General features: G+C 45.7%; 1 protein-coding gene across 1 annotated transcript in view; it reads right to left on the reverse strand.

Annotated features, from left to right (window-relative positions):
* Window positions 1-12,155: 12,155 nt before the first annotated feature.
* SYT13 (synaptotagmin 13) overlaps window positions 12,156-14,523 on the reverse strand; it is a 17,183-nt gene continuing 14,815 nt past the window's right edge. The window contains exons 5-6 of the mRNA XM_018571773.1: window positions 13,793-13,919; window positions 12,156-12,540 (exon numbers count right to left, since the gene is read on the reverse strand). Coding sequence (XP_018427275.1) covers window positions 12,233-12,540; window positions 13,793-13,919 — 435 coding nt within the window. The 3' untranslated portion in view covers window positions 12,156-12,232. The remainder of the gene's footprint in view (window positions 12,541-13,792; window positions 13,920-14,523) is intronic.

Below are 14,523 nucleotides of genomic sequence, written 5' to 3' on the forward strand. Positions count from 1 at the left end.
AACTATTCTCCGTGGGAAGTCCAAGAACTCTCCTGGGTTGACCAGTGGTGGGGTTTAGAGATGATGTGGAAACTACTTTCAATATTCAAAATGAAGATAAAAATCGATCTAGTTCAACAAATTACCTCAATAAAGATAAAATCACCAATAAGAGCCACTCACAAATGTAGAGGATAAAAATCGCTTATCTGTAGCCCAGAATGATCCTCCATGTGAAGACCAAGAAATCTCCTGCCTTGTCCAGTGACGGGGGTTAGAGATGAGCTGAGAACTACTGCAAATGTTGTAAATGAAGATAAAAAACGATCTAGTGCAATTCACTGAGTGGCCAGATTATTATGACCACCTGACTTTTGTAGGCAAATTAGCTATAATTTGGCGCTGAAGTTGCGAGAGGGCCAGACCATTATAAATAGGGAAGCAGGTTGTTTACCACGACAGTAGAAGTGATTTGTTTCTGAAGATACGGGGAAACAACGCGATTTAACAGCCTCTGAACGTGGGATGATTGTTGGCGCCTCCCATGGAGCGAGTATCAGCAGAACAGCAGAATTTGTTAAATGTTCAAGAGCAGCTGTTGTTAAAGTGTTTAAAGACTGAACTGTCAGCCGAAAATCTGGGTCTGAACGTGCGAATTGTGGCCGTCAGCGACTAGTCAATGTTAGGGCAGAACGGGGGAGGGGCAAGACTGGTACAAGACAACAGAAGGGCAACAGTGCCGTGTCAGATTCCTCGCATCACCTTTCAACATCTCGTGGAGTCACGAGGCGGCCCAACGAAGTACTGATGGGGTAGTCATAATAATAAGGGGTGGACTTAATAAAGACCCGTGACCTCTGATGGAGACCCAACTTTTCTGACACTGGGGCCTACGTTGCACCCCAGAATTCTTTGGTAGTCTTCTGATTTTATCATGCCATGCACACAGTCAAGACATCCAGCGCCTGAAGCAGCAACGCAACCCCAAAACATCAGTGAACCTCCACCATGTTTCGCTGTAGGGACTGTATTTCTTTCTTTAAATTTATTTTTCTAAAACCAGTAGAATGATGGGCTTTACCAAAAACCTGTCATTTTGTTTTGGCAAAAAGCTGGTAATTTTGTGTCATACCAAAACAAGCAAAAGAAATAAACATGAGAATGCCGAAACATTTGTAATTGCAACAATTTTCTGCGCGTAGTGATGCATTATCTAACAGAAATGCAGGGGTGCCAATATTTTTGGCCATGACTGTAGCTGTATGGCCGGAGTCTGGCTATGATTAGAAAAACAAGTAAATTGGTAAGGCGGGTAGCAGACATTAGAACTGGCCGTAGATACGTTTTTGCGTAGAGCACCTTTTGGTTGTGTTGCTTGGGAGCAACCAATGTTGTCTGCGTGGATGACGCAGGGATAAAGCCACTTCCAAGCTTTGATAAAATGAGCAGATTCCTTTTAGATGCGCGACCACGGCTCGCCTGACCTACTTTTCAGAGTGCGCGTTTATAATTCATGGTAAATAGCACAGCGCGGAGGATAAAAGACAACAGCGACCCTAATGAAACCTCTAGTCCGATGGGCACAGTCAGATCGCAGTCGTGCTGATCCCTCGCGCTCTGCCTTTTAATGAGCTGCTGCTTGCATCATGGTTACCATGGCCACGGGTCCTTTCCCCACAAAGCATTTACATCATCACTGCCAGCGCTGGTTTTTCGGTGTGCGAAGGGGTCAGACGATGTGACTCGAAATACCCAGCTCATTAGCCTTCATTTGTGCTTACGCGCTTTTGTGTCTGGTGTGTTTTCTCTCCTTCGTCATTGTGAGTACAGCAGCGGTTGGGTTTCGGAGATGTGACGGCTCGCTCAGCAATTGATCTTTTCTTTCTTCGTCTGCCTAATGGAAATTGTCTTCGTTTTTTGTTTCGGGAGCCATTTTTCTCAATGCCGAGGACTCATTGCCCTTGGACTCATAGTGGCGGTGTGAGCAGACCCGACTATTCAACACTCCATTGGCTGCAGAATACTTCATGTTGGAACTTTTCACAATGAACTCCTGCAAAGAGTTTCATTACAAAGAGACCCTGTCACCAACTTTAAAAAATTGCAACTGAGAGCACAGAAAAGTCAAGTATTGTAAATGGTTACTTGCAGTATTTCTCCTGTACATAAATTATTTTGTATTCACTTGCAGTGTGCCTTTGAACTTGCTAGAAATTTTGACTTCTCCAGGAAGAGCCAATTCTCTAGAACAGCCGCCTGTCTCCTTGCACGTCATAGCTCTCTCCCCTTATGGGAGTGTCCAATTACTGTTTCTGCTGACCCAGCTGAAAAACCCCCCCCCCCCCCCCCTACATGACCTTTAATATAGCTGCCATTGGAGGAGTAAAAGGGAACACTGTATAGTTTCTGTGACAGCTCTGAGACTGCTGAGGCTGATGCAATCACATCCAAGATGGCGGCGCCCTGCAGCAGTCTTGGGGCTTTTGGATGCCTAGACAAGGGAGGCTTTTACAGGTAAATAGCCCCTTCTGCAGCCTTACTTGCTACAATGTTACAATGTTCAGATCTTATCATTGTGTGGGAAGACTGAGGAAATGCTTCTTCCTGCCTGCAGCAGATGATTGATATCATCTCAGCCTAGGCAAAGTCACTGGACTGCAGCTCAAGGATGTTTTTTTTAATGATAATAGATTGAGCTTTTCTTTGAAAAAGGATACTGTTGCTGTATATTGTGACACGTCAGGGAGGCATTTATGCAGCCTTATAAAGTTATGAAAGGTCCACTAAGAAACCTGCCAACGTGGAAGCAGCCATGGTATCATATTGTTCGATATTTTGAGCTGGTCCAGACCAAATATAAAGATATGGAGATTTGACTTCTTCCTGACATTCCCAACCATCCTATTTGTTGTTGGTCAGTTACTTGCAAAGTGCATAAGCAAGAGGACCGGCTTATTAGCCAGCCTACTAAAATTTTCCAAAGCAGGTCAACAATGGTCCCCAACTTCTGCCTACAAGAAGGGAAGAACCTGCTTTTCTGTACAGGCAATAGCTCAGGTAGCTCCATCCAGCTGGGCTGTAACGGTTGCAGGTGCTGTAGCACGTTTAGCCCTGGCCATGTGGCTTGGGGTGAAAGCAAGGTCCTTCCCTTAGTACCATGATGAAGATTATCTAAAAGAAAGAGAACCCACAAATATAGGTTGAGTCCAGTAAAATGTATTTGTCATGACAAGAGTTCAGACGATAAATCCAATGTGTTTGGAGGCTCAAAACTCACCCTTCATCTGGGCTTGAATGCTGGAAATGAAGATAATATTAGACAAACCACTGCAAAAATTTAGATAATGCTGGTAAGGGTTGCCTGGTCGGTCTGACATGCAGTTCCGGGGATAACCTGGTTGACCGTGAGAGCCGCTGGGTCTAGCGCCCTAGCAATACATCTTTACTAACATAATGACCACTGTTTTTTAACCTTCTCGAAAAAATGACAACTGAAATTTAATTGGATGGTGTGGACGAGCCAAGCACGTTTCCTTGATTCAGTGAGGTCCAAAAGGTCTATGTTATAACCCACCCGCTCCCCTAATCCATAATGTAATACATATTACAAGCGTTTGGTGTGGAGAGGCCAAACATGTTTCTTTGCTTCAATTGTTAGACATGCGGTCCAAGAGGTCTGTGTTATAATCCGCTGGCTCCCCTATCCATAATATAATACATATTACAATTGGTTGGTGTGGGCAAGCCAAACATGTTTCTTTGGTTCCATTTTTTAGGCATGAGGTCCAAGAGGTCGGTTTTATATTTAATTGGCTCCCCTAATCCATAATGTAACACATATTACAGTGTTCACCACATTAATAGACAACTTCCAACAGAACATGCGGTTTAATTAGGAGTCAAATAGCTAATTAAGAACATTCTTGTGCTCACAATAGTCATAATGGAACACACTTCACAATCACCGCAATGACACATTGTGATTGTATAAAGGTCAGCTTCTAAATGCTTTTACCAAATTTGTCAGTGTGATTGAAAGAAGAAATGTTCTGCACACAACAAGCTAATTATCTTTTCGTGTTTCAGTGCAATCCTAGCAAGTAAAATCTGACTGCAACACAGAGAATTCTTCCTTCATAAATGTTCATGTTGAGGGTGCAGGTCTTTTGTGGTGCAACATCTAAAAATAGCCCAAGGCTGGTACAAATATAGCCACAACAGCTAAAAATCCTTTAAAAACAGACCAATATGTAACAAATAAAAATACAATAAAGAAATGAAATATGTAAGTATGTATATTTTTAGAATGGTAATCAGTCAGTGACCTCTAAGCTGTAACTTGAAGGTCAGGAGAAGAATACCCAAATAAGAGTTGAAGACTTGTCTCTGTTTTATTAAAGAGGAACGTTTTGTTTTTTTTAGGAAAAGAACCAATAGTTTTTCAAAGCAGTACAGGGAATCAACTGCTTTAATGAACCTAAAGGTGCCCATACACTGCACGATTCTCGTACGAGAATCGCGGGAAATGCCGCGATCGTACGAGAATCGTCCATTGTATGGAAGGTGTGCGACTGTGTCTAATGTACGGTTGCATGACTTTTGTGTATCGAGCATGTTGGAAAACCAGCCGAGAATCATACGATTTTCAGCTGGTTTTTAACATGATCGAGAGATCACTGCCGAACGGGCCGTTGTGCGCCCGTTCAGCATTGCAGTCATCGGAAGCCCGCCCCTCAGGGGGGCGGGCTTGCGATGATCGCAGGCACAATCTGCCTGTCCAAGATGGGCAGATCGTACGTTTTGTAAATTACTTTACAACCCTCGCAAGACGAAAGTCTTGCGAGGGTTGTAAAGTGTATGGGCACCTTAAGAGAAGTCAGACTCCTTACTTGAGATGTTAACCAATGGCAGCTTTTCATTGCATGGTCACTTCAGAGCTGGTGCAGCATTAATTTTGTGCATACAGCTTGGGGCACGTTCCAGAATAAAGATGGGGAATGACTGTAGCGCATCATGGCTATCCGGTGTATATCCCATGTTGTATGTGAACAATTTAACTCAGACGGGGTTACAGATAAACATGACAGGTTGGCAGTGAAAAGCTCAGATTTATCAGAATTTTACACTCACCTCCTCCCTGATCCAGTGTCGGGCCTCTCCTTTGGAGCTTGGCCACCGGCATGTCCAGGTTTCAATTAAGTACTTCTGTTGCTTCAGTGACCCTAACACTCTTCTGTCTCCTGTAACTGTGTTACCAGCGTCCCCTGGGTCTCCATTGACTCCTGTGTCACCAGCACCCCCTGGGTCTCCAACGACTCATGTGACCCCTTTGTGCTCCTGTGTCTCCAGCAACTCCTTTATCTCCAGTGATCCCTGTGCACTCTAGTGTCCCAAGTGACTTCAATGACCCCCGTGCACTCCTATGTCTCTAGTCCAACTTGCATCCTGAGACTCCAGAGCACCCTGAGTGTCCAGTGACTCTTTTTGAGGCCAGTGTGCCACTGCGACACCTGTATCTCCTACGGTACACAGTCTACGGTAGACTCCTGCTATCACCAGAACTGTCCTCCTTTCTGTGTATACAGACCCCTGTCCATGACAGTGGGTTGGCTTTGTGAATTTATGCAAAACCTTTAACCCAAGAGGGGAAAAAAAGGCCTCAAACCCACTTTGAATAAATTCTACATAGCATTTGGGGAGACCTTGAATGGTGCCATCCAATGCCTTCCCCCTTTTTATACTTCTACACCCTACGCCTAACATTGCTCACGTCAATTACTGCATCACAATACACATTCTTCCTTGTGTATGGATCGGAGCCTTTGCACAACCCTCTTTTGTCAGAAACTCAATTACTTCTCTTTGTTTCATCCACTCATCCATGATTGACTTTGTACAATTTTAGCACCTGACTCAGGTAGACCATTTGTATGACATAGATCCAGCATTTTATTACAAGTTTACATAAACAGCAGATATGAAACAACAGGCATTACTTTCCGATGCCCCCTCGTACATTCCAGGGGCATCAGAACAAAAGGCCTTCAAAATCTTACAGTTAAAGTCGTGTTAAACATTTTTTTTCAACAATGAATCCGGATCAAACAAATATACATCACACAGCAAAGTATTTCTTTACATTTTTTGCTCAATCACTTACAGTCATCAATGTTTCCGAGCAGCTCCAACTCTCTCAGTTCCAACTCCCTAAACTTCCTGTCCAGTACAAGATCACCAGGGACAGGGCAGTCTCCAAGAGCTGTCCATCTACTAACCTTGGAGCAGGGAGAAAGGAGGAGAGGGTCGCAGGGAAGAGTGGCATGGTTTGTCTTGCTGTGCCATTGTGTTTGTGGAGACACACTCAGCTTGCTAGCACACGGGGTGGCACCGGGGAAAGGAGCCACCCTAAAATAGGATATCAGGACCGGTGTTCAGGGGACCAGCTGATTCTGCACATCACTTTTAACAACTTCCTGGATTCCCAGTGTGCTTTGTGTCTCTTTCCCTGCTGCTTGATATGATGCAGTCTCCATTTCTTAAGATGACATGTCCCATCATGCATTGCTCCCAGCAAGCAATGATAATGTTACATTGTTCAGACGTTGAGTTGTAGTTCAGGTGGCAGGCTTAGCTGGAGTGATGACAAAAGGAAGTGCATATTTACAGGGCTGAGCGAAATTGTGTCAGTGCATAGAGGAAGCACACCTTATACACATCTCCAATAAGTAAATGTACAAACTTCTAGATGGATCTGGTTATTAGGAGCGGGATAGAACTTATGGAAATTCAATAGAAATATATATTTATTTTTAGTTTTTGACCATAGAGACCCTTAAACAACCTGGTGATTGAAGAGCTCTGGCTCTGACACAGCCGGGATGTGTCAAACTTCTGCAGAGAGACCACTGCCTCCACACAGAGAGCAAAGGGTCTCTTTCCATAGCATGCTGGAAGGGGAAATACCTTTTTACTGCTTTCTAAATTAAATAAATTGCAAGACTTTTAACACCTTTTTGGCACTCCTGGAATGTATTTAGCTGATTTTAACTAAAAATTAAATTGAGCATCTTGGCTCTAGACTAAGGTTACCATTAGTCCCCATTTTTTCCCAGGGACAGACCTATGAAAACTGGAACTGTCCTCAGGAAGAAGCGTCCCCGGCGGTAGTGAACTGCAGTCATATACAGCCAGTTTTGTACATGCTGTGATGGTTAACTCTAGGACTCTGTGTCACTTACTACTGACCCCTGCGTTACTTAATACTGTCCCCTGAGCTCTGCGTCGCTTACTACTGACCCCTGAACTCTGTGTCTCTTACTACTGATCCCTGAACTATGCGTTACTTAATACTGTCCCCTGAACTATGCGTTACTTAATACTGTCCCCTGAGCTCTGCGTCGCTTACTACTGACCCCTGAACTCTGTGTCTCTTACTACTGATCCCTGAACTCTGCATCACTTAATATTGACCCCTGAACAATGCGTTACTTACTACTGACCCCTGAAACCTGTTACTTACTATTGTCCCCTGAACTCTGTGTCACTTACTACTATCCCCTGAACTCTCTCTTTTTACTGACCCCTGAAACCTAGGTTACTTACTATTGTCCCCTGAACCCTGCGTTACTTACTATTGGCCCCTGAACTCTGTGTCGCTTACTACTGACCCCTGAACCCTGCGTTACCACTGAACCCTGCCTTACTTACTACTGAGCTCTGATTTCTGCCTTAGTGCTACTGTCCCCTACTCATGACCCCTGTACTCCATGTGTTGGCTTCTGATGACCCCTGTACCCCATGCATTTCTTGCTCCTGACCTCTTTATTCCATGTGTTCTATATTTCTGTTCCCTTCACTCTGTATGTAACATACTCCTGATTTCTGCTCTATGCTCTATGCACTCTTAACCCCTCTATTCTGTGTTACATACTCCTGACCCCTGCACTTCATATGTTGTGCACTCTTGACCTCTCAAGTCTGTGTGTTACACACTCCTGATCCCTGTACTCTGTGCATTACACATGCTTGTCCCATAGTAGTGTAGGCTCAGGGTTTATTTAATGATGCAGCTTCAGACCCCCCCCCCCCCCTTTACCACAATTTGACCACATGCATGATACGCTGCGGCGTTATGCGTGCCGCAATATTGCACTCCTTTCAGTGCCCATGGCACAGTCGTTACATCTTCAGTGTCTGCTTCCTACTCCAGAAGTCTGTGAACCATTTTTTGGGGGCATGCTAAAAATAGTGTGATTTTGTGGGTGTAGCTACAAATGGGGTGTGGTTTTATGGGTGCGGTCAGTAAGGTGTCCCCGGATTTCATTTGAGAAATCTGGTAATCTTACTCTAGACCAGGGGTAGGCAACCTACGTAGGCACTCCAGCTGTGGTGAAGCTGCAAACCCCATGAGTCATTGCAAGACTCTGACAGCCGCAGGCATGGCTCCTAGAGGCAGAGCCATGACGGCATTTGTAGATTCACCGCAGCTGGAGGTGCCTACCCCTGCCCCAGGGCTATACAAGTGCGGCAGTTCCCTGAGAATGTAAATATATTGATTCCTGTCTGTGCCAATCAGGAGACAAGTTGAAACAAACAAAACAACAAAGCTAATTTAACAACATACAAAGCTTTCTTTTTTTTTTTAGTTTTCACTCACAGCAAAACAGACGTTTAGCTGAAACATTCAGAACAAATGTGTGTTTTTTTTATTTGTTTTTAGCATGTTTTGTAAAAAAGAAAAAGTGCAAAAGTAAAACCATCACAGGGCATTGTGAAGCAAGCGCTAAACCATTTTTATTTCAGAAGTATTTTTTTTTTTTTAAATACTTAAAAGGCTTAGTTCACCGCTTCACTGAAATTATATTGAGGGGCTCCATGAGTCTACAGATCACAGTGCATTTTAGGCAATTTGAGCTTACTTTAAACTCCATACCTGCAAGCTGAGTGCTAATTCTGCAAAGCCTGGCCGGAAAAGGAGCATCCTGAGCGCTCCTGTGCTGCCACAGCCAATGTTATTTTCTGCTATTTCCATTACACTGCTATGTATTGCATTGCATATTATTATGTTGTGGTGTATGCCTGACATCTAGTGGTAGATGAATGCTATTACAACTGGTAACATCAATATTTCCTACTATTATCCCCTCTGTGCCAGTTGCTATAGTCTTAGATAGACCCTCCCTGCTTCTTCCATGCTCCTTCATTCTTATTGGTAGCCTTCATTGCAGACACAAGGCTTGGAGGATCGTTGTCGTTTTACACTTCAAATGACCAGCAAACATTGTCTGCAAATCTGTAAAAAATAAGTCAAGGCAACTGGACTTGCTGTATTTTTCTTGAGGACATTTCACTGGTCAGCCGACTAGCTTTTTCAATTCAGAATGACTTGGACAAAAATTATCTGTGAATAAATATGATGAATGTTACTCCAATCAACATAATCTGTTTATCATAACCAGCAAGGGCTCAAATACCTCATGACGGTAAGGTGTTGGTTCCATTTGCATGATTGGAGCTAGCAGGTGTTATTAAGCTGATCAGAGAGAGGTGTTAAAACAGCATTGTATGTGGCAGGAATAGGAGTAGAACTCCTATTCCTTGCTGTCTGTGTCCCCGTTTGGGAGATTCACCCTCACTATTTGTCCTGGCGATCGTAATCAAGTGAAAGAAAATCCCAAATTTCGTGTTGTCACCAGAACAGGAAAATCTTCCAATGGGGACATTAGTTCTGGTGACCCTTCTGACCACCAGGGAAAAGCAGGAATCACCAGCACTCGGTTAATGATGCTCAAATAATAAACGTCCATTTATTTGGACAAGTTGTCACAGACGAAAATACCAAAGTTTCGGGACTGCACAGGGTCCCTTCATCAGGGTGATAATGTGACCCTGCCGACCATCAGGTATTTCCCTCTCTTTGAAGGGATTTCCTCTCACTTCCTGTTGTGGCTGTCAGGCAGGAAGTGAAGGGAAATCTCCCCAGTGGGACACAGATGGAAAAAAAAAAAAAGGTTATAACCCTTGCTTACTCTATCCGAAACGGGAAAAAACATTTTGGCTTCAACTTTGAATATTTGCCTGGAATTCATCTTTTAAGTCATTTTACTCCTGTGAAGCTGGATCACAATGTTGCAGGACGTGCTGGATCCACGTGGAAATGACGTCTGCCTTGACATTCATGCTGCCATTATGATGAAGACATTACACCAAGGCGTTGACACAATAAATACCAATGACTTCCGTGAATATTTATGCCATCTCAATTGACCCGCCGGTGGCATTGGTTTTCCTTCAGACATCAGGACCTGTATCTGCCCCCTTCCTATGTGTTTGTGTCTGATTTGTAGGCTGATGGGACTTTTGGGGAGTGTGGTGTGGGAAGTAGGGTTGCCACCTTTTCTTTCAGCGAAACCCGAACACTCTAGCGACGCATAGGGGAGAATGAGTTGCGGCTTATTCATATCTAAATAGCGCCACCCATTCATATGTAAATATCACCGTCAAGACTATTTTCAGTGGGGGGGCAGTAGCCCCTATATTAATTTTGGTTGCCCCTATCTGCCTGACATCATGTGTCTGGGTCTCAGCTGCCATGAAACCCGGACACAGCATTCAAAACCCGGACTGTCCGGGTGAATCCTGTACAGGTGGCAACCCTAGTGGGAAGGCTTGTGCTGTGTCTCTCTGGATGGATGGCATGCTGATTGTGAAGCGATATGACCCGTCTGGCGGCGTGGACATCTCTCATGGAAGCAAACGGTGCCACATGGCTATCTGTCTCCTGTGGTTGTTCACCATCTCTTGCCAATGACTTTTTCCTGTAGCAGTCTGATCTGACCCCAGACAGCAGGTACCCAGGGAGTAACTCGGACCCCCACCAGGTTCCTGGCAGAGCATATCCAGCTCTACCCTGACCTCTGTCAGCAGCTCCGATGGCACCTCAAACATGATCATCTCGTTCCAGACGGGATTAATTTTGTGCTTTGCCCTTTTGCTTTGTTTCTTCTTGAGCCTTTGAGACTTATGCCAGAGGCTGACCTTCACGTAGAGATCTACAGGGAGACACAAGTATTGATCTGTGCATTATGCACACATGGTACTCTGCAGATTGAAGTTCTAGCTTTAGTCCTCATTCACACACAACACAAGAGCAAAATTGTATATCGCGTATATACGTGCATTATTTGCAATCCCACAATGCATCATTCGTAATAGAAATGTTAATGAACTGTACGTGCGTATATGCGCGCATACATGCGTGTATGCGCGTAAATACGCTGCCCGGACGCATCTCGGTTCCATTCTGTTTTTGCAGCTATGTGTATTGAGCCATTTATTTGCATATGCTGCATGTGGTACTATATGCGCGGCAGTGTGAATGAGGCCTGTGGCCAGATTATAGACATCAAAGTATTGATATATTCTTAATGAACAGTAAATTACATTTATAACAAGCCCTCACTGATCTCTGTAGCTGCAAGCACTGTGGAGCAATTCATTTTCAATGTACAATCACTGAAGCAACTCATCTCACTGTGCTGCCCCATTGACTCTGCCGCTATGTAGCAGGGTGAGCTGAGCTGCTGAGTCACTGCTAAGAGGGTGAAACAGGGTGAGCTTAGCTGCTACATCACCATTAGGAGGGGTGAGCAGGGGGAGCTGACCTGCTGAGTCACTACCAGGAGGGGAACAGGGGGAGCTAAGCAGCTGAGTCACCACTAGGGGGAGCTGAGCTGCTTTGTTACCACTAGGGGGAGCAGGGGGAGCTGAGCTGCGGAATCACCACTAGGAAGGAGGAGCAGAGGGAGCTGAGCTGCTGAGTCACACCCTTCCTATGTGTTTGTGTCTGATTTGTAGGCTGATGGGACTTTTGGGGAGTGTGGTGTGGGAAGTAGGGTTGCCACCTTTTCTTTCAGCGAAACCCGAACACTCTAGCGACGCATAGGGGAGAATGAGTTGCGGCTTATTCATATCTAAATAGCGCCACCCATTCATATGTAAATATCACCGTCAAGACTATTTTCAGTGGGGGGGCAGTAGCCCCTATATTAATTTTGGTTGCCCCTATCTGCCTGACATCATGTGTCTGGGTCTCAGCTGCCATGAAACCCGGACACAGCATTCAAAACCCGGACTGTCCGGGTGAATCCTGTACAGGTGGCAACCCTAGTGGGAAGGCTTGTGCTGTGTCTCTCTGGATGGATGGCATGCTGATTGTGAAGCGATATGACCCGTCTGGCGGCGTGGACATCTCTCATGGAAGCAAACGGTGCCACATGGCTATCTGTCTCCTGTGGTTGTTCACCATCTCTTGCCAATGACTTTTTCCTGTAGCAGTCTGATCTGACCCCAGACAGCAGGTACCCAGGGAGTAACTCGGACCCCCACCAGGTTCCTGGCAGAGCATATCCAGCTCTACCCTGACCTCTGTCAGCAGCTCCGATGGCACCTCAAACATGATCATCTCGTTCCAGACGGGATTAATTTTGTGCTTTGCCCTTTTGCTTTGTTTCTTCTTGAGCCTTTGAGACTTATGCCAGAGGCTGACCTTCACGTAGAGATCTACAGGGAGACACAAGTATTGATCTGTGCATTATGCACACATGGTACTCTGCAGATTGAAGTTCTAGCTTTAGTCCTCATTCACACACAACACAAGAGCAAAATTGTATATCGCGTATATACGTGCATTATTTGCAATCCCACAATGCATCATTCGTAATAGAAATGTTAATGAACTGTACGTGCGTATATGCGCGCATACATGCGTGTATGCGCGTAAATACGCTGCCCGGACGCATCTCGGTTCCATTCTGTTTTTGCAGCTATGTGTATTGAGCCATTTATTTGCATATGCTGCATGTGGTACTATATGCGCGGCAGTGTGAATGAGGCCTGTGGCCAGATTATAGACATCAAAGTATTGATATATTCTTAATGAACAGTAAATTACATTTATAACAAGCCCTCACTGATCTCTGTAGCTGCAAGCACTGTGGAGCAATTCATTTTCAATGTACAATCACTGAAGCAACTCATCTCACTGTGCTGCCCCATTGACTCTGCCGCTATGTAGCAGGGTGAGCTGAGCTGCTGAGTCACTGCTAAGAGGGTGAAACAGGGTGAGCTTAGCTGCTACATCACCATTAGGAGGGGTGAGCAGGGGGAGCTGACCTGCTGAGTCACTACCAGGAGGGGAACAGGGGGAGCTAAGCAGCTGAGTCACCACTAGGGGGAGCTGAGCTGCTTTGTTACCACTAGGGGGAGCAGGGGGAGCTGAGCTGCGGAATCACCACTAGGAAGGGGGAGCAGAGTGAACTGAGCTGCTGAGTCACCATTAGGAGGGGGGCAGGGGGAGAAGAGCTTCTGAGTCAACATTAGGAGGGGGGAGCTGAGTTACTGAGTCACAACTAGGAGGGGGGACAAGGTGAGCTGAGCTGCTGAGTCACCACTAGGGGGAGCAAGCTGAGCTGGGCTGCTGAGTCACAACTAGGGGAAAGCAAGGTGAGCTGAGTCACCACTGGGGGGGGAGAGATGAGCTGCTGAGTCACTGCTGGAAGGGGGAGCAGGGATAACTCCAACATGCACCGAGAGCTGCAGCAATATGCGTCAAAATGACACGCAAGCCTTGAAATTCCATCCAAGAAGCCAAGTAGCCCTGCAGAGCTGCCTTGCGTGGAATCAAATGTCACATCAACCAATCCAGGTGTGGGAGCCAAAACTGTTGTTTCAGTAGAACAGGAAAGTTTCCCTTGGTTTGGGTAATTTTTCGAATATTCATTACATTCTCTTATCCCTCCTGCACGGTCCTTACCTTTCCCCACAAGGTTGTTGTTCTGATTGGAATGTATATTCCTGGCTTTGATTAATACCACAATAAGACGATTGGCTGCCGGCAGATAGCTCATAGACAGGAGGACTTCACTGGTGGAGTCCACATCCTGCGGAAATAAAAACCCTGGATAATTAAAGCTGAACTCTGATGGCAAGCAATTAAATATACAATTATAATAGCTGAGCTGCCGAGTCACTGCTGGGAGGGGGAAGTTGGGTGAGCTTAACTACTGAGTCACTTGGGAGGGGAAGTTGGGTGAGCTGAGCTGCCAAGTTATTGCTGGGAGGGGGAAGTTGGGTGAGCTGAGCTGTTGAGTCACTTGGCAGGGGAAGTTGGGTGAGCTGAGCTGTTGAGTCACTGCTGGGAGGGGGAAGTTGGGTGAGCTGAGCTGTTGAGTCACTGCTGGGAGGGGGAAGTTGGGTGAGCTGAGCTGCTGAGTCACTTGGGAGGGGAAGTTGAGTTAGGTGATCTGCTGAGTAATTACTGGGAGGGGGAAGCTGAGCTAGTGAGAGGGGTAAGTTGGATGAGATGAGCTGCTGAGTCACTTGAGAGCGCAAGTTGGGTGAGATGAGCTGCTCACTCACTGCTAGGAGTGGAAAGCTGAGCTGCAGAATCACTGCTTTGAACCTTCAGGGTCACTGCTGGGATGGGGGGGGGGGGGGGGAGGGGGGGAGGGTGAGGTGGGGGGGATGAGGAGACCAGGGGATGGA

Source organism: Nanorana parkeri, unplaced genomic scaffold (assembly GCF_000935625.1).
Source record: "Nanorana parkeri isolate BGI_ZX_2015 unplaced genomic scaffold, ASM93562v1 scaffold1834, whole genome shotgun sequence".
NCBI lineage: Eukaryota > Metazoa > Chordata > Amphibia > Anura > Dicroglossidae > Nanorana > Nanorana parkeri.